The 21,395-nt window shown below is 34.0% G+C and overlaps 1 protein-coding gene across 1 annotated transcript in view; it reads right to left on the bottom strand.

Annotated features, from left to right (window-relative positions):
* The window catches only part of CFAP47 (cilia and flagella associated protein 47), a 258,882-nt gene that overhangs the window by 51,412 nt on the left and 186,075 nt on the right, over positions 1-21,395 (bottom strand). Inside the window, exons 55-58 of the mRNA XM_048953295.1 lie at positions 17,932-18,043; positions 12,898-13,002; positions 9,346-9,502; positions 3,895-3,990 (exon numbers count right to left, since the gene is read on the bottom strand). Of these exons, the coding sequence (XP_048809252.1) occupies positions 3,895-3,990; positions 9,346-9,502; positions 12,898-13,002; positions 17,932-18,043 (470 nt within the window). The remainder of the gene's footprint in view (positions 1-3,894; positions 3,991-9,345; positions 9,503-12,897; positions 13,003-17,931; positions 18,044-21,395) is intronic.

Here is a 21,395-nt window from a genome sequence, read left to right as displayed (position 1 = left end):
AGCTTATGACCTACTTGTATGAGTTTTATAGCTATTGAACAGCTTTACTGCAGAAGGCTAAGCATGATAGTTTCAAAAGATGAAAATTCAGGGAAGGAAGTAAAGATTAGAAAAAGAGAGAAAATTGAAACTAAATAAAAGTAATAAATACTCATCAGAAAATAGTCTTGAATAGATGAAACAGAAGAGTAGTTAGACCAAGGAAATTCAAAGGAAATCTGGCAACCAAATCCTCCAGCAAATCAATTAATTCCATCAGTTTCCCTATGAAATCTTAAGTTTCCCTGAGAAACCGTGCACCATTAGATTCACCAGTGTTGAATCTAAAACCTCCAAAAGAAGGGAAATGTTTTTTTAAATGAATTTCCTAACTGTTCTCCTTTATTTTATTACGGTTTGCAACAAAGTCTCTCCAACTGTGGGTAAACTGAATTCTTTTTGAAAATAGATCACAAGGTGTGCTTCATTTACTCAGAACTGCATAATGCATGAGATCAGGCCTGAAAGAGACACATAGAAAACCTCCATAATGCATGTACTTTGGATGTCAGGTCATAAGCATCCATTTCGGGCAACACATCCACCACTGCTGTCTCACTCTATTTGTTAATGTAAACATAGTTTAAATGACCCTCTTATAACTGAATAACCTCAGCAGTTCAGAAAGATATTTCTTTTTTCTCCAGCTAATTTCATTATTAATAACAGTTTCTGAAGATAAAAACAGGGTACAACTTTGTATAAACATATTTTGCTTCATCTTTTTACTGCTTTAATGCCCCTTTCCTATGGGTTCTATGTTATATGATAATGACTGCCTCCTGACACAACCTCAGATGTAAGATATGAAGTATTAAAATTATTCCATGTCGTCAAAAGTGCTTAAAACATGTCTACATAAAACAGTGAAGAAAGGCAAAAGAGTATTATTTTCCAACTTCATTTCAAAATATTCTGCTAAAATGGAGAACTATTTATCATAGATCATTTTTGTAGCTCTTTCAGTCATTTTGTGATAATGAAAGCATTATAAAAGAGAAAGAGAGGGAGTGTACAGACTAAGAAAACTGGGAAAACCAAGTGTGTTATTTTCATTGTCTTTCCATCTTTAAAAGCAATCACAAGTGAAAAAAATAGAAAAACTTATACAGAATTACTAAAAGAAAAAATGGATGCAAATAAATACAGAAATAAAGGACTGTATTGAAAACTGACCTTTCAGGAAAATGGCCTGGAGACGTGAACAGAATTTATAACCTTTCTTAGTTGGAATTAGTTTAAAAGGTAAATTATCCATAATCATAGCAGACTGCACATCATAAAAAGTACACTAAAATGCTTTTGCAATTATTGCCTAATAAAGTATGAAACAGTAACAGAAGCTTCTGAAGTGCATACACAGAATTTTAGTATCTCATATTTAATTGCCAGGCAGTTATTTGTTGACCTTACAGAGCATACATTTATTGAATATATATTAGTCTGCCTTCCTTAGTACTTGGGAAGTTAATAAATACATTTATTTTACACTATAGAAATATTAGAAGGCAAAAATGAAATAGCTCCTCATAAAGATCTCAATAAAAAAAGGTGAGGAAAGAGATGATCATGCAACAAGTGAAAAGCCAGCATTAAAATGCAGAAGTTTCTACATATACACTACAAAGATTATGATGAAATGTGAAGAGAGAGATCTAAAAAACTTGTTTTTTTGTTTGGTGCTTCAACAAGTCATTCACAATAGTCAAACTTCTTGATATCCTGGAACATCTTTGAGTTATGCTAAGCCATAATCTGCCAAGAATGAAAGTCAAATGGAAAACAGGATCGTAACTTCAGTATCAGGACCATTTAAGCTACAGCAGTATGTGTTACTGGGGAAGAGTCATAAGCACTCCAGCTTGTTGTTTGTTTTTTTTTTTTAATTATTATTTTGGAACATAAATTTAAGCCTACTTCACTATTTCTGAATTTCTACTTTCAGTCTTTGCATTAGTCAAAATAGGTAGTGAAGCAAGACAAGTAATAAATTAGCAGCAAGCAATCAAGTTTTTTTCCACAAGTGTACATAAGTACTCAAGCACATAAAATGATGTAGTAATCATATTGTGGCAAATACAGTCAGAAAAATATTTGCTTTCAAAATGTTTTCATAGTATTTTTAGGTAGGTAACAGCGCTGAAGCAGTTTTTCTAAAACCTGTACCTGATTCACACTTCATCTACTGCTTATGTAAATTTTTACTTCTTGTTCTAAATCCTTCTTGCTATATCCCTCAGAAATAATGCTGTGACATAGGAAGTTTCAAAGAGTGAAAATAAAGAGTTTGCTACATTTCCTACTACAGAAAGGTGTATTCAAGTACAGCTTCAGGAAAACCACACTATTTGGCAAAGTTTTGAACAAAAATGGAAACAAGTAATCCTCTTTTCTTTTTTCTAACTCATGTCCTTAATTAGAGTAAGATATCGTCTCTTTGAGGAAAGTGATATGGCTATTCTGATATCTGTATTAACATGCAATTCCAAAAGAGAAAGAAATGGATACAACAGACGCAATTGTATGAGATACTACCAAAGCAGAATTATATATTTAATATATGGTTTAAGATATGAATACCATCATATACATCCTATCATATACAATCTGTAAAATTTTGGTAAAATTACAGCACTAAGGGCAATTAACTACGGCAGTCTATCTCGGATCAGATGTGATTGAAAATATCATATAAAATCTAGCTCAAAACCTCTGTGCAAATAATTTAATTCTTTCCAGACAGTTCAAGTTAATAATTTCTAGATTTTATTGTCACGTTTGAAACTACCACAAGCAACATACGAAAATAGAGAAAATGGTAATTTTCAATGAAATCTGTATCATAGAAAAATAGAGTTCAAAGGACAGGCAAGTCTGAAGAGGAAAATAAACATATCAAAATAATTGTGAATTCTTATTTTGCTTTCTATAAATTCAGTAAAATGTAAAGTGGTCATCAAATGCTTAACACATTTATTACTGTGATTTCTTACCCCTTTCTTTTACCCTTACCTGACTCTTCAAACAAGAAAACATTTTGTTTTAAAAAGAATTTCTTACTAATTACACGTTTTTCCTTTCTGGTGCTTCAAGTTTTAGGAAACAATAACTTACTGTGGGATTTCCTAACAAAGAACTTTAAAGAAGCTGTTCAGTTTAATTTAAAATTTAATTCAGAATTTTAATGATTGCTTTCTTCTATATGATAGTTCTAAAATACAACTTTACTTATTTGAATTTAGTCTCTTAATTCAGAGCATCTTCTAGGACTGCATCAAGACTGCAGTACTGTATGGGCTCATTCACCTTTGTATATCATAGATGTAGTAGGTATTATGGGGTCAGGCTACAGCCCTCTTGTTTCTTTTCACAGAATCACAGAATCACAGAATCGTAGGGGTTGGAAGGAACCTCTACAGATCATCGAGACCAACCCCCCTGCCAAAGCAGGTTCCCTACAGCAGGTCACACAGGTAGGCATCCAGGCGTCCTTTTATTTGTAATCATTATTCCTACAAACATTTGTGCTTTGATGATTAAGACAAAAGAATTCATTTTTCAAAAGTCTAAGCAAATCATTGCAGAGGTAAGAGAAAAGTAACCATCAAAAATAAACAAATCAAACATGATAAGAATTTTACCGGATGAACCTTTGATTTATTTTTAATTTTTTAAGTAAAACAAACTTCAGTTACATTGGGCTAATTCTTATTTTCATGTCAGTAAGATTCAGTGCATCAAATGGAAGAGCTATGCTTAATAAAATGCTGAATTTTATATAAACTCTAGATTTGACGGACCATAAAAGATGACACTTTGTAAAAATTTCCAAGTATTATACAATAAATTACATACCTCGTGTATTTTTGAGTAAAAGGTGGAAAGCAGATTCCTTACTGGTTGACTCAGAAAGAACGGATGCATTGAGATAACAGCTGCACTGCTCCTGATCTAATGAGAAGAGAAACAAAAACAATCCACATTCGGGGAAACTCATTTAGAAGTTAAAAGTGTTTTAACGTTTTCCCTAACAAGAAAGATTCGAAGATGGATGCTTTGAAAAATACATTTGCAAATGGGAAGATAAATAGAGCTACCATATGGATTTTTTTCTTAAATGTAATTGAAATACAACACTCTACCTAGAAAAGCAAAGTTTAAATCATTTGCAGTTAAACAATATCCAAATTAGCAAAGACACTCTTTTTTAGATAACAAAAACAATGTGCATTTTATAAGTCTCAATCTTAGTTTGGAATTTTTTTTGTGTGGAAATGAGATGACTGAACCACTGTGCATGAAATCTTCTCTGGGAAATAAAGCAAGTCTTAATAATCAATAATATGAGACAGCTATTTTAATATCACTGTGCATATGCCTGTATCAAAAGCAACATTGTATGCTGCCACGGGTATTGGTTTTGATAAAGCAGATAAGATTGGATTCCAAAAGGGAACCAATTTCACATACCCAACTCCTAATTATCATTGTAACTTGAATATTTTATTTGATCATGGCTCTTCAATCTTTGAAGTGAATGTCCTCTAGAAAACAGTTGCAGTTTTCTTTGTTAAACTTTAGAATATACTCTGTTCATTGAAAACATTAAATTAAATTATCCATGTCAACTAAACTAAAGTGTTCTAGACGTTAACTAACCACTAGTACCTAGGGGCAATTGTTATAGACTCTGTGGTTGCGTATTCACTGGCAATTTCAGTACTATAAATCATATATTAGTTTTGTTGCTTCTGTAACATCTTGGTAGAAAAATTGTATAGCAGTGTTCCCACAGCAGCAATTACATTCAACTTGAAACAGGTCAACTATTAAAAACCATCTGCAATGAGTTCACGTATTCTGTAACTCTGATCACTGGTTCAAACTGGGACAAATTACATCCTGTCAGGTAAGTATTACTCCCACAAGCATTCTTAATGTAGCCATGAATGTTTATGTAAGAGCAGCAGATTTAAGCAACACATATGTATAAAGTTCCCAGGAAAAAAAATTCTTGTTCGTAGTTGCTGTCAGGTCCACAATTTCATACCTTCATCAAAAAATCTCTAATGGGGAGTGGTTTTACTTGTTCTATATTTATCCAAAATAAAACCCTCTTTGCACTAAAATATCATTCAAAATTCACAGAACCGTTTCTGAAGAGCAATGCTCTTGGGTTTGACAAATCTTCAGAAATGAAAATACAGCTTCAGAAATGGTCCAATTATGCACTTCCAATTAATTCTGTTTTCAATGCTAAACTATGCAATTCTAAACATATTTTTGAGTCTGTCTAGGCAAAAGATTGAAATCAAGATACAGCTAGTGTCTGAAACTTCTTTAATTTCTTTTTCTTCTTTCTTTTAAAAGTAAATCTTTAATAGTTTATGTTTGCTGTTTTACAATTTAATTGAAATGTCCTATTTTCGTTCTTGCCACTCTGAAGAGGTACATGATCTGAAATACAATTTCAGATCAAGATCAATCAAACATTTCATTCTGCATTCTGACTTGCTACTTTCTGCCAGTTTCCCCATTCTGTTCTCTCTCTCGCCCCCAATAACTGTGAGAAGTTCATCATGAGATTTAATAAGGAATGCATCCAGTAACCTGATCCTATGCTAAAAATTTGGCTAAGACGTTTACGGATGTTAGCTGCATGATTTTAAATTAATAAGCTTGCAGGTTCAAGAGCTGTTCTCAGAGACACTTCCAAAACTACTGTGAATTTGAGTTACCTGCTGACATAGCTATTTTTACTCTATGGATTTTTCAAGAAAAAAATAACAGAAATTTTTGAGAATTACTAGGCTGTCACTGTCTCTTTAAATATCAAGACTACCTTTCTTAGATTAGAACTCCTAGTCTAGTCTAGTAAGTCAGATGGAAGGTTACTATCATTATGTTTGAAGTAATAATATTATCCTTCCTGATCTGTTTGTGCTTGATCCAACAGCAAAAAATATGTACTTCATGCCAAGTCAAATTAAAATGAAGTATAGAGCATCGCAGCATAGGTAAGAAATGTAGTTTTGTCTATAAAACAGGAATGCATATGGTCTTCAAATACTGTTAATTTTTGGACACCTCATTAATAAACTGACACAAGCAAAATAAACAGAAAAAGAAGTTCAGAAAGAGAAAATTCACAGCTACCAAAATTCATCTATTGGCAGAAAAGGAAGTGTACTAAAACTAATGTGTTTATACTAGGATTACATTCTCACCTGACAGATTAGCACTGTGGGGTGGCAAATTCATTCTTAATGTTGAAAAAAAAAAACAACCAATCAAATGAATTAGCTTCTACTGCACACTATGCTACCATATCTGTATTGCTATGGTATCTACAATATCTGAATTTGTGTATTAAACTATAGCTTGACAACAATAAAATTCAACTAAATGTAGAAGTCATTATGAAAATTATTTTCCAGATCATGTAAAGACCAGAAATACTAAACAAAAAATTGCATGTGGGATCAGATTACTCCTGCTCTGAAAAGAAGGAAATAGGTTTTGTGGCAAATAATTATACAAGGAAAAAAACCATACAGTGCACAAACTCTTCTAAAGACAATATGAATATCTTATTACGATCACAAACACACAAACGGTATTTACAGGTCACCAGCAGCAACTGAATTAGAAAATTAACATATTAACATTACAGATTAACCTGATTAACAAATTCAAGACAGTTTTTAGAGGACAAGTACAGGTTTAGTTCCATAAAGATGATATTATAAATTAATTTTCTCAAAGAAAATTCTTAATAACTCCACAGATCACATGTACTGATTTGTACAGTAAAATAGACTGCAAACTTCTGATGCATAAAAGCCAACATCAGTCTTCGACTAAGCTAGCTGTTTCCACACTTTCTCTGTTAGTGAAAATCTCCCTGGGACAAGTTGATGCTCCAGTTAGAAAGATGACCACATTTTCATTAAAAACTTTATGCAATGCAAGTTCTACTGATGTCCCTTAGAACATCGCAATTAGATTAAATCACAGTACATTTTAGAACCAATGTTTAAGCTCTGTAAAACATTTATGAAGATACTGCTTTGAGGAGAAGTTTGTCTGTCATTTTCTATTCTTGTATAAATAGTAGATTAGACTAGCTTTCTTAAAAATAATATTTAGTAGGAATAAAGTTGTAAACTGTGCTATTTGGCACTAGATTTATGCTCAAACCACACAGCTTGCTTATCTTAATCTTTCTTCTTGGTACAGATCAGAAGACCAGCTTCCATTTCACACGCTGCACTCAGTGATGTGCAGTGGGAAGCTTCATGTCATATATGAAATGCATATCTTCACTTCAGGAAATAACATAATCAATTAATTTCTGATCACATAGGGTGGGTTGCATAGCTAGAAATTCATAGTAATTCTTTAAGTGTCTGATCTGAGATACATATACTAAGAACAAAGGGGAGATGGAATGAGAAATACAAAGGAACGAAGATTGCATTAGTAGAAGCATTAAAGGTTTATTATATTCTCACCTGCCCCCAGGTTGATGAGTTGATGAGCAGGAGCAATTAGAAAAAAGAGATGTTCCAACAACTAATCAAGGTCCCCCTGGACCGAAAGTCTGCCACTCATACTGTCAGACACTGTACCCAGTTTACCTTACACACTGTGTCACTGTCCATATAATTTATAAACCTGTGAATAATATGGACCTCATTATCAGTCCTTGGAGTACAATATACATGAGCAGCAGAGGACCACAAACTGCTGATCAGTATCCTTCGAGACCAGTATTTCAGCCAAGCTTTCAACCTACTCAGCAGCCCAATCATCAAGACTGGACTTCAACAGCTTCCACATGAGAATGATATAGGTAACAGTAACAAAAGTCTTACTAAATCATAGTATACTGCATACTGCTCCCCCTCTGTCTGCATAATTAGTCGTTTCTATGTGCAAGGCAATCAGGCTAGTCATTATTTGCAGTTAGCATATCCATTTGACTATTTCTGATTACCTTCTTGACTTTCATGTGCTTGGAAATGGAGTGGAATGTGCTGCACAGAGTACAAGACGATGTGTCTAACTCTAATGACCCTATCAGGGACTGAAGTGAGACTGATCAACCTACCACTTCCTCAGTCTTTCTCCTAACATTTTAAAAGAAAGGAACAATATAACTTTTTTTCCATTTATCAGGGACTTCTCCTGATCAACATGAATTCTCCCTCACAATCACACTGGCCAACTCTTTCATAACTTTATGAATTTTATCTGGACTTCTGGATCTGAATGCATAAAGCTGCTCTAACTAGTCTATTGCCTATTGCTTCCCTATAAGCTGCCCATCTCCATTTCAAACCACATTAATACATGCCCCTTTGGCAGCAAATTTTGACTGTTACTTGTTTTTCAGCTTCAGTTTAGTAACATTTAATTGTATTACTCTAAAGAAATTGTATAGTATATGGCATAGATCTAACAAAACTAAAGCGTCATTGCAGATCTAAGCCTAGGAACCAACAAGAATGCAAACACAGTAAGAAGTTTTTGGAAACATATCATCAATTCAAAATGATGGCTCAGAAGATCTTACACCGGATTCTCAGGAGATCTCTGAGAAGTCTTTTTTATTCTCAGAATCATAGATCAAATAAAAATGGTGACCATGGCAAGCTTATAAGAAACAATCAGATGTCTATGATTGCTATTGCAGGGAGACTTCACATGGTGGTGATTCTATAAGAGTTTATTTCAGTAGCAGATTGTAGAACTGCACTCAATTTTCTAGCGTGTGATGTAGTTAAGTTTCTCAAGTCTTTGTATTTCTAATTCACATCTCAAAATTTGTAATTTATCCGAAAGCATGAATTCACTGCAACTAACAAACATGAATCTGCTTTTTTTTTTTTTTTGGTGTTGCATTTCTTCACTTATTCTATGCACTACAAGCTTCCAATCATGGCATGACTCTAGAAAATCCAACTTAAAATCTACCTGTGCATGTTTGACTTCGTTATTCTCTTATGCTTATGTTATTAATTTTGTAATTATGTTATTATGTTATTCTCTTATGGAATCTCCTAATGTCGAAATACTAGAAGTGTAGTTCAGAATAAACAACCAGCTACACGTACACATGAGTGCAGGATACAAAAGGTTACAGGGTTATGTTATTTCCCAGCTCACGCAACATAGTGGGTACATGTGAATGATATACAATACACTTGTTGCTTACAAATGGAATGAGACAAATGTAATCCTGTCTCACAGACACTGCTAATGAAGAAGCTTACCTCTTCCAACCCAAAAACAATACTGTACCTTTTAGCACGACATCTACTAACACATTTTCAGAAGTTGGATTTTTGAAGGTTATGATGACAGAAGAGCCCTGGCCAATGTATGCACTTATGGTAGTTGGTTCCATCAACTGAGGTGGAAGACCAATCCCCGAAAGGTAAAAAATCCATTCCTTAATCTGTGGATGAAATCTGTGTCATTATTTATTATTTATTTATTTATTTATTTATTTATTATTTGACCAGTCAGAACTATACTATATACTAAGGCAAACTGTTTATTTCTTTCTTCTAATATTCTACGCCTCTTTTCTGTTTTGAGTGATTTTTAACACTTTGATTGTTTCTTCTTCCCTGAAGCTATCATGTACATGTGTATTGCTATCTAGAAATCAATAGTTCTGTTGAAGACTTTTCATATGGGACCTTGGGAGATGCTTACATTTCCTTTTTGTATGTAACTTTCATGCTAGTCAGAGCTTTCACCTGTAGTGAATGGAAATATAAGAGTGATTGCAAAAGGGCAAGTCCAAGCACATATAATAGAAATTGAAAGGGCATTATATGATAAGTTTTCCTGGGAAGACACTGAATGAAGGGAAGTAATTCACTGATGGAACAGCAATATAATGTTACTTGAAAGACAAGAAGGAACATTAACAACTATATAATGAAGAAATTAAACTCCCTGGCCACCTGGGCATTTTGCTGGCTCATGTTCAGCCAGCACCTCAAGGGCCTTTTACTTCAGGCAACATTCCTGTTACTCCCTATACCCCATTCCGTATACCACAGCATGGGTACAAATACAGCACGAGGGATTTAGCCTTGTTAAATGCCATGAGAAAGGACTCTCTCCACCAATCTAGCTCACTCAGAGCCTTCATGCTCTCAAGCAGATTGAAAGTCCTGCTTAATTTGGTATTATCCATGATATCTTTATTGTTTTAGAAAGATTCACTCGATACAAGAAGAAAAAAGATTTTTTAACCTTAATGAAATAAACTTATTGGTAAAAGTCAGCCATGTCTAAAGTATTTAAATAGAAGTAAGGAAAAATAAAAGAGGAGAAAGCCTAGTTTTGTCAAGCTGCTGGTGGGTATACACAGGCTTATAATTGATACATCTTACTAGCTAATAAAAAAAGCAGTCACAGTAACCACAAGTGAATATGTAAATAACTATCATATTACTATTACTACAAAATTCTTAATACAAGAGTTGTGAAAAGATACTAATCCAAAAATATTTTCCAGGCCCACCGTAAATTTGTGTGAACAATCTTGCTCACAGAAAGAAATTCTGCACTGTAATACTGTGAAAGGATGCACGTGTTCCTATTTTGTGCAGCTGAGATTTAAAGATCAGATTTGAGCTTTGCTGCTGAAGGCTCAGGCTTATGGTCTACAAATACAGAAGGCTGCAACTTCAAACTGCTCTTTATGACTAATCACCAAGCAGAGACTTTTTGAACCCCACTGCTTCAAGTGCTGAGCACCTTTAAAACAATACTCTGAAGCTTTGTCAAACTAAGTTTTTAAAGAAAAAGCAAAAAAAAAAAAAAAAAAAAATTTAGAAGTCAGCTTGGAAAATAAAAGAACAAAAAATTCCATAGATTTTAAGATAAGCCTATTTTCTCTGAACTGCAGTTACTATTTCCACTCACCCATTGTGTGACAGAGCTCAAGATCATGAATGCTCAGTGCAAGAACTCATGAGGAAAGAAAAATGTTTGAAAAACACAAACCTAGAAAATTAAGCAAATAACATGGCAGGACCTAGGCACATCTTCACTCTAACATTACTTGCAACTATTAAATTCTTTACACTACACTTGAATTCTAGTGATATGATAGCAGGATAAAAGAAATACATCAGGTATCTGGGCATGAGCTATGTTAAGAGTGACGTTTCTGTTGTTCCAGTAAAGTTGATTTTAGATTTCACAAGATACAGCACAGTGGTTAGCGCTAAACTCAGATTCATTTTGTGAAGAGCTTCTAGTGCGGCTTCAAACTAGAAACAAATGAAGCAAGTGATATCACAGAGCAGTCTCTCTCAATCCAGCCAAGCACAATCAGAAACAGTTAAGGCTTATGCTATAAGTACTGTCATTAACTGATTTTTGATTAATCAGCTATTCAGCTTTCAGGTGGCTTAAGTGTCCATTTGGATATATTTAATCAGAGACACCAAAAGAGGGAAAACAATGTAGATTACAAGTTGTTTGAGGCATTCACCACTAACAAGAAACATTCTTTGATAAATGGCTGTTATAAATGCAAATATTCACTGTCAGTTATCAGTATAACTATTAGCAAACTACAATAACCTAGAACTAATTTAGTAAGAATTGTAGCAGTGAAAATGAATGGAAATTTACAAAATTCAAAAGATTTGGGCATAAATAGATCATTCAAATTTAGATACTGAAAACATTAAAGGGACAAAGCAGCTAGATGGACTGAGATACTTGGAGACTTGTGACTACTTGAAAGGAGGTGCACTGAATGACAAGATTGAGGTGATAGGGCTCAGTTTGTTCCTGAAAGGTTTAGATGAATTATTTGAATGTTTTTTAACATAGAGGTAATACTTCTGTGTACCACCACAAATCAGACAAGACAATAGCATTTTGTGCTCTTGAATGGGTCTTGAACACACACTGTTCTCAAGAGGATTGCTGACTCCTTGTCTTTATCGTTAATAAGTATTTAAGAGGAGAGATCCTGAAAAAAAATTGTTTTGCTAACAGCACCTACAAATAATCTCTTATGAATGCTTTAACAAGGAAGAAATTACCACATCATTTCTATAACTGCTTATTTTCTTCATACAGAAAATGTCCTTTTGCTTTATCACTTAAAACACTACTGAAAAGTTCTGGTAGCACTCAATTTGAATAATTCACAGCTCACTATTAAGACATTTGAGAGTACAAAAAGAATAAAGAGAAGAAATAGTGTGCACAGGAAATGCTTCACTCAGCTCACGTGAGGAAATATTGATGCACCTATCATGTTATCATTTTTTATTTTTGTTTCCAGATGCAATTTTCAGTCACCTAATAGGTCACATTGATGATTCATGTTTCTTAATTTAGTAGTTATTCATTAACAATCAGGAAAATGCACAGAGAAAAAAAATGCCAACTCTTCTAAGACACTCAAAATAAAAAATACTTTCAACCAACCTGAAAGGATTAAGCGTCAGATGTATGACCTTTAAAAGTTCATATTAGACTGAAACAATTCAAAGTTTTGGAAACGCATCAAGAAATTTAATTTCGGAGGCTATAATACTAAGAAATGCCACTGTGGCAGCACTAAATACAGACAAACTGTCTAATTACCAAGAAAGCTAGTAGTAGTATTCATTACTAATTCAAGATCCTAGTCCATTACCTCAAATTCTAAAAGTGTAAACAGAACATCTTTGCATTTACTCTTTCATTATGCATTCAGCAATTCAATTTCAACTTGACCTTCAGGTTGAAACCTATACTGACATGCCTGTTAAAAGTATTATCTATTCTGAATTCCATGTGTTGTGAGCAGCAAATACAGTATCATACCTGAGAACATTTGAAGGTTATTGATGCTTTGTGATTTCCGCTTCCTAGGGCAGATGGACAGAATTGCACAGGTACTTCGGTGGTGGAATGAGGAGCAACAATTATCTGTACAAATGTAAGACAGAGGTCAATGAAAGGAGGGAAGGACAAATTATTTTGAGTCAGTTTCTCTTTTGTGCTTTGTATTGACAGTGCTGATGTTTATGTAATTAATGTGTTCCACCAGATTCATTCTCTACTTTCAGCATACATTGGCTACTAAAGTAGCAAGTGTAGTGCAGTAAACAATCTTAGTGGCAGTCACTGCACGTTCATTTATTTCCCAGAAACTGCAGAGCTGGTGTTACTGATTGCTCCAAGGTCATGGACAGCAGCTCTCACAAATACCAGTCGAACATGGCTTCAGTGTCTGAGCATACTGATGATGCTAAAAGGTTATCATATTGACCTCCAAAAACAAATTGCCCTATAGGGCAAATACATGTCAGGTTTCAATAAGCTAGTGCTTTGCCTCTCTTCCTCTTACCTTAATCTAAACTAATATTGGAAATGAAGTTTCTAGTTTTCTCTTCTTCTGAAGTACACTAATTGAGTCCCAGTTGCATATGGAAAAGTAAAGTAGCTGAATACAGTGGGGTCATAAATGTTTTGATGAACTAGGTAAGAAGTGAAAGAATAGACTCATGAATAATAAAAATACTGTTGCACTGACACAACGATCAGTTACAATCACTGAATTCACAACATCTGTATCTATGTTTCGTAATAAAAACGTCCTGGGTTTTTGTTATCATGCAGATGTTTAAATGTGAGTAAAAAGACATAACAGATGATCGATTTGAATGGTTATAAAATGAATATAGTTTACAACTAATAAAGGTCAAAACATCACCTCACAATGGCTAGTGCTGAAAAGCCCTTTTATAAAGGAAATGTCGTGCCTGGAAGAATAGGCCACCAAATAGCACTGAACATGAGTTACTAAATCAAGGGCTTCCACCAGCAGCCCCAACCCACTGCACCCACAGGCAGTAAGTAGAGCCATGATAGGGATAGAGTTTATGGCCTCCTGAGGCTCCAGGGCTCCTGGACACTTTCATGGCTCCCAGGCCAAGCCAGGGCCCCTGGTGGGTGTAGCAGGGAGAAGTGTGCTCTCTTGCCCTGGGGCAGAAGCCCTTAATGAAGCCTCTGCTGCTCTTCCTCGCCACCTTGTAGCTCTGTCACCTCAGAAATAGACTCAGGCAGTTCTAATTTCACAGTTTCCACAGCATGGTAATCATTGTTTCTGGAACCATAAGCTTGTGCATCCCACAGACAGTACAATGCTCACTGCACTAGGCCCACTGCTACTCCACTGTCACAGCACCTGCACTTCCCATCTGCGCAGCTCAGTGCCGCTGCATCGTCCACAATTTATAAAACCTCATATATCCAGGGGGTGGATGATAACTTTAAAGCACATCTGTCATCAGCAAACAACTGCCACCATCCTATGACTGCCACTTCTGCAAATCTTCTCTGTTACCCCGAGTAACAGGCCTGAAGGAAAGACACTTCTCACAGTCCATCCCCATTTCCATCTGCCCAGGGTTCATTTAGAAGCTCATCATCTAACAGGAGACTGAACAGCTCATTAAAAAAAAATAATAATAATAAAATAAAAATCAAAAGCACACTGGAGTTAAATAAACAATTTTTAAATTTTTTTTTTTAGAGATAATCAGCATGTCATGTTCCATATAAAGCAGTTACAGGTTTCACTTGCAATTATTTATCAGTTTACAAGTAAGTAATGAAGCTGCTTCTAGTTACATGAAACTGTCAAGAGACTGAAAGATTTCAGATTTTTTTTAGACTTCATTAAGAACCTGAAAGTTCAGGAATACTTGAGGATAATTCATTTGGGTATCAGGAAAGAGTATCATTAATGAAGTCAGTACTTAAAATAAATGTGTTTATATAAGAAATATTAGTCAAAATTAGGTTTTAGGCAATCTCTAGGAAATACAGATTTTTCTCTCACACTTTTTTAACTTCGCTCATCTAACACAGCTCAACTTGAGACTGACAGCCCAGTCCATGTTCTGTATCAGAAATGACATAACAAAAAATATGAAATACTGGAAGTACTGAACTACACAGAAATCTAAAATGACTCTACTAATTCTCTTCACACATTTTCTATTGGACAATCCCATCTTTCAACCGTTGTTCAAATAATTTGTTCTTATGGTTGTGTTTCATCTAAGGATCCCTCCAAACCAGCTTAGCCTCAGAATGCTTATGTTTAAATGAAAGCATGGTTTAGAAAAACAGAAATTTGAATAATTAAGATAGGAAACTGCTGAGTTTCACAAAGAGGTAGAAATAGAACTAAAAGTAAAAAGACACATTCTGTGACCTATTTATGATTACTATGAACCAATATCTGAAACACAGGTCACAGTTTATAAGAACAAGAAGTAATCTTTGGGAATCTAGAACAGACAAGGCTATCCTAAACCTACCATGCAACACATTCAGGGGAAGAAACAGGTACTTAAACCCCACCCTCCACCTTCAACATAAAAATTGAAAGAACTTTCAATAGCTCTCCAAACATGGGCCTGCAATGGAATAAAATAAGGTAAAATGACAGATACACAAAATGAATATTAGGCAATTGCTTAGAGTGTATTGTCCAAAACTATCCTTCAACTGGAAGAAAAACTAACTCAAAAAGAACATTTCAAAAATTCAATGCATAAACTACACAGGTCACCCCAAAAGTAATATCTCTTATTTATTTCCATGGAAAGTAAAACTGATACAAAGAGCACATTAACACTATTTGATAGTGCAAATTCTCAGCTATAAAACTCTATTTTTCAATGCAGTCACCATGAGCTATGCATTTTTGCCAGCCATGAGCAAGTGTCTACATGACATGCTTGTAAAAATGTTCACCAGTGTAGGTGACCCAGTGTTGCTGGTGCAACTGCTGAAACATACCACCATTGAGCCCACATCCACTGTTCAGTCTCCATCAACATTCAGCAAGCATTAATGAATGTCAGTGGGTGCCATTTTTTTCCACGTGGAGGAATTCAACAACACACCATTGCTTCACATACGCTTCTATGTCAGACACCATTGTGTCTGCTGCCATCTCTAATTCGGCAACAAAATGTAATGAGATATCGGTGGGAAGGTTCAACCTTTACTGCCATACCACCACCATCTGCCTCTAAGGCAGTGGGACAACATCATAAAATAGGAGACATTACTTTCAGAGCAGCCCTTATGTATGTATTACTGAATATTCTATTAGAAAGTAAAGGAAAAAAAATTGCTGCTTAGTGTTGAATGTCTTTTCCTAAACAATGCAATGCAGTTACTGGTGATATGCAAATCTCTAGTAATAAATTAGAAAACCTGAACAGAGGATATATCACTTTTTAATTTCCTGGACAAGGTCACATGCAATCCACATGAATCAAAAGTCACTATAATTAAATCTACTCCACTTCTTAGGCTAGTGACCTAAATATGACATGTACAGTTCTCCTAGATGATTAATATAGTTTTCATCCATTATGTTTCTTAGTCATTACTTCCTATGTCAAATGATGAAATGATTATTAATACCACACGTCAAGACTGACGTAATATTTGAAAATGTGTTAATAATCATAACATAAGAGATGGAGTAAAATAAGCACTTCACATACTATGAATGCAAAACATATGCAATTCAATAATTAAGTATGATTCTCTTCAACTGTTGTCTTTAAGGCTACTATATTTGACACTAAAAGCTGTTCATTTTCCAAAAGCCAAAAATATACATATTATGGCTTTGGTGTATCACTCTCCTTTTTCTAAAAAAAATCAATTTACTACCTTCCCAGCTTTATTTTAGGACATTATTACAATATCAACGTCTGATTCCTCTGACCCTTTTATCAGTTTGCACAAAAGTACCTGGTGTATTTATTGCCTGTATCATTTTTATTTATAGATAGAATACTTATGTCTAAAACAGATATAATTGCCATTTCTTTCCTTCCACAGAAAGTTCCTTCAGTTTCCTTTTTTCTCCATAAATGTTCTATATTCTTATGCTAGTAAGAGGTTTCCCATATTCCTTTGCACTAGTTTCCACACCTGTGTTTCCTTTTCTCATCTCCTCATCAAACAAAAGGACATAAAGTTAATATTCAGGGAGTTCTCTGAAAGACCTTTTTCTTTCCTTGGCTTATTCATTACTACACATGGTGTTTCCTTCTGGGAGATAAGTAGTTTGCAACATGAACACAATGTATATCATTCAGAAAAATCAGTTTGTGTTGCTCTAAAGATGTAGCCTTCTGACATCCTTTATAAAATTGCAAAGATGTCTTAAACTGTCTCTGATAACAAATACATATTTTTATTTCATCATAATACTTATTCTATGATTTAAATAGCAATGCCATGTACACAAAAAAATTACTGGTTACTATTAAGCAGTAACCAATTGCAGTAATTAATGTTATAAATTCAGGGTCCCAACCACCTAGCACTCTAGCCAAATTCAAAGAAAATATGAAAATTCAGTCCATCCATACAATTCTCAGTTACTCCTTTCAAGGTCAAAGATACAACTTATCCATCATTAGTATTTTACCTTCTCATCTAAATATTTATCTAGTTATCCTGTTATAATACAGCTGCTTTGTTTACAATATCTCCTTCAAATGTTTTCTGGATATTATTGGCTATCAATAGCCAATGCAGCCCTCTGTAAATCCATACCACAAAGCATTAAAAAAAAAAAAAAGAAAAAAAACCACACAACTTTTTTTCCTTTTTGTATTAGCTTTCATCTTTAAAGAACAAAATCCAAAGAATACATGTCTGTAATATCTCTAATCTTTGAGATTATGCTGTGTATTCCTTCTACGGTATGGGTATGATAAACAGTTCAATGCCTTTTACCAGAAACTTTTCTGGAATTACTTTTGTAAAATCTTCTCAGTTGCCTTTTATTTATTTTTTTTTCAGTCTACTTACATGATGCTTTGGATCGGTCTCAGTTGAAAAATTGCTAGGATTGCTGTTAGCAATTTCTAGTTTCAGAGTTTCATGTGTAGGATTAAAAAGAGGTATGTAGAGATGAACCCACCTGGAAAAAATACATGTATACAATGGCTATTAATAATTACAAACCTTCTGCTTCATTCTATTATTAATTAATCTCTTTTTTTTTTATAAATAAGTTCCTTTAAAACTAAGAATTATCCTTTATTGCAATAGTATTTCACCACTAGTGCAGACACATACTTAATATCATAAATGATTAATCACAGTAAAAACAGTAGCAGTAACTACTCTAATTCTTGGCGATCATTAACGGCTGAAGTTGTTCTCACTCAACTTCAGTTTCCAGGAATTTGAATTAAGTTAGTTGATTAAAGGGGCTGTCTAGCTTCTTCAGTGCTTAGCTGGAAGAAAAACATTTTCAGAAACAACTGGTATCAACTTAATGTAAGTCAGTAAGATGTGAAATCACTTTTCTTTGACTACAGTAGCAACTCAGATTTCATATCTTGAAATTGATGCCTAACTTCTAGATAGAAGGGTGATTAAATGAATCACACTGCCTCTGGTACCTTCCCATTTATTTCTAAGCCCTAATTTGCACATTCATTTATAACTATTCTTTCTTAATTTCTATACATCTAACTTTGGATTGAAACATTTTAATCAAATAGTTAATTTAGAATGCCAAGGCCACCAAGAAAAAAAAAGGCTCCGAAAAGGAAAATCATTTGAAGTGTGCCTTATTAAATAGTCTATACATGGACTCAGTCTGCTTCATAAAAAATGCTCTGGAAAGAAATTAAAAGATAATCAAATAACGATACCTATCCCACCTTCTGATCTAAGTGATGGCTTACATGAGAATCTTATAATTAAGTGGTTCAGTCAATGGCTTGTGATTTACAGCCATTAGGCAGTCATCACTTTTGGTCATCATTTAACACAGATCTCAAAAAAAATAAACCTCTATTTGAATGGAGGTGCTAATTGCTGTCCTCTCTTCTGTATTGAATCAAAATCCATTTCATTTCATACAGTTGTTGAACTGATCATTACAGCATAATTATATATCAATTATACATGTAGATTATGTATTTTAATGAATTATGTGGCAGTTCACAATGATTGCAGTAAGCTGACTGTGTTAATATTATGTTTTGAATCAGCTGGCATTCTATCTAATTGGTGGTCCTTCATTTTCTAATAAGGAAAGAAACCAACAAAAGATACTTCAAATAGGGTGCACAATTAATATATATATTAATTAATATATATATATATATTATATTGTATTATATTGTATTATATTGTATTATATTGTATTATATTGTATTATATTATATTATATTATATTATATTATATTATATTATATTATATTATATATAAATATGACCATAAATCACATTCTGGTTATAACACCAAGGGAGGTACAAAAGAGATTCAAGGTGAATCAGTGAAAACAGTAAACAAAAATTTGAAAAATGAGATACATATATTGGTTTCATGGTAATTTATCTGGCTAATGGATATTCCCTCTAGATACGGTGGGTCAACTGCCAGATTGCTTCACATATTTATCCTCTGGAATAAATGACTCAGTTAATCATAGACAAATCAGGAAAATAAATATATATATATATATATATATTTATATAAACAACATTCAGAAATGAAGGCATTTCAGCCAAGAATTATAAATGTAATTTCAGGTCCTCAAGCTTGTTGTCTGCAGGTGGGCTTCTTCCAATATATGAAGTGATGCATTGGTGCCTGTGGGATTATTGACAACTTTAAGACATGGATGCTTAGCAGCTGAGTGGCAGATTTGTTTTTGTCTACACTATCAAAATGTTGTATCAGGAAGGGCTCAAAAACAGAGAGTACAGAAAAGTCAGGAAGCTGTCAGAAAAGAACTTTATATTCACCTGTAATTTCCCATATTCATCTATAGCTTTTACTTTTTTGTGTGGTCTCTTTTGTAAGTAATATTTAATTTGCAAAAAGTAAATCTATGTTGCAATATCTGAGATTATCGTCAGCAACTATTTGACTAGTAGAGGTTCTCCAAGTAATCAAAACTATAAGAACTCCTTCCACTCCACACATTGAACACAGTGGTTATGCTAATTCTAGCATAAGTTGTTGTGCAACACACTAAAGAACTTAATTTAACTGATAGTCATCTTCAATTACTCCTCTTTGTAGACTATAACAAAACGAATAAATGAAGATTGAAAAAATCAAGCAGAGGATTTACTTGCTTAAAATCATATGCTGAGGACATGCTAAATGTAACGTGATAAAAACAAAATCCATATTATGTTATCTGAAAAAGGACTAAAAGATAAAATCTAGATATTTTCTCCTTCAAAAAATGATTAGAAATTGATAGTAAGGGTCATAGTTCTTTACTTCTAATTAAGTTCCAAGTGATGTTTCAAGGGCACTTATTAATTTTTTCAGATAGATAACAAAAAGAATACAGTGAGCACATAAAGAAAAATAACCCAAACCATTATTCTTAAAAGGGTATTTAGAAATGATAATACTCCTTCAGTATTGAGGAAAAAGTAGCAGAATCAAAATCCTTTAAAGTAGAAGAAATCTTCATCAACCAGAAGGGTTTCAAGCATTTTATGAAATTTATTATTCACAGTCTGTGTCTTCAGAAGCATGGCAACGAAGTAAACTCACCCCAAAAAAAACAAATGGATATCTTTGTTAAGCAGACAATGTAGAAAGTTCTAGCTTATTTTGAACCAAATGTACTACAAAACTTAGCTTCTGCCCATATTGCTTTTACCTATTCAGCATGCATTAATGCAGCCAATTTACTTGGATAATCTTATCAGCACTCAGTTTATCCTTTCAGCAAGTAGAGAAAATCACAGTAATTTGAGTGGAACATTATTGCCATGATGAAATGTCATTGTTCACTATTTTCCACTTCAAAAAGCAAAAAATGTGCTGATGATACCATAGAAGTAAATTTCTGAAATGAGGAGACCAAAGAAGGAATTACCAAAAAAGTCGAAATATCATGAAATGAAGAATATGATAGATGATAGAAACAAAAGAAGGCTTGCCATTTTTGTTTTACTGTTTTATAATATGTATATAAAAACATACACAAAAAGACTGCTGCTTGTGTGTTTTTATATGTGACTGTTATTGCTGCCATTAATAATCAAAGCAACCTTTTGGGCTTGCAATCCTACCCTGGTTTGCATCAAGAGAAGCGTACCCCTCTACTCTGCTCTCGTGAGAGTACCTGGAGTATTGAATCCAGTTTGGGAGCCCCCAGCACAAGAAGGACATGGAGCTGTTGAAGCAGGTCCAGAGGAGGGCCAAAAAGATGATCAAAAGGCTGGAGCACCTCCACTGTGGGGACAGCCTGAGGGAGCTGGGACTTCAGCCTGGACAAGACAAGGCT

Source organism: Lagopus muta, chromosome 1 (genome assembly GCF_023343835.1).
Source record: "Lagopus muta isolate bLagMut1 chromosome 1, bLagMut1 primary, whole genome shotgun sequence".
NCBI lineage: Eukaryota > Metazoa > Chordata > Aves > Galliformes > Phasianidae > Lagopus > Lagopus muta.
The sequence above is the reverse complement of the archived record's forward strand: the minus strand, read 5'-3'. Positions and strand labels throughout refer to the sequence as shown.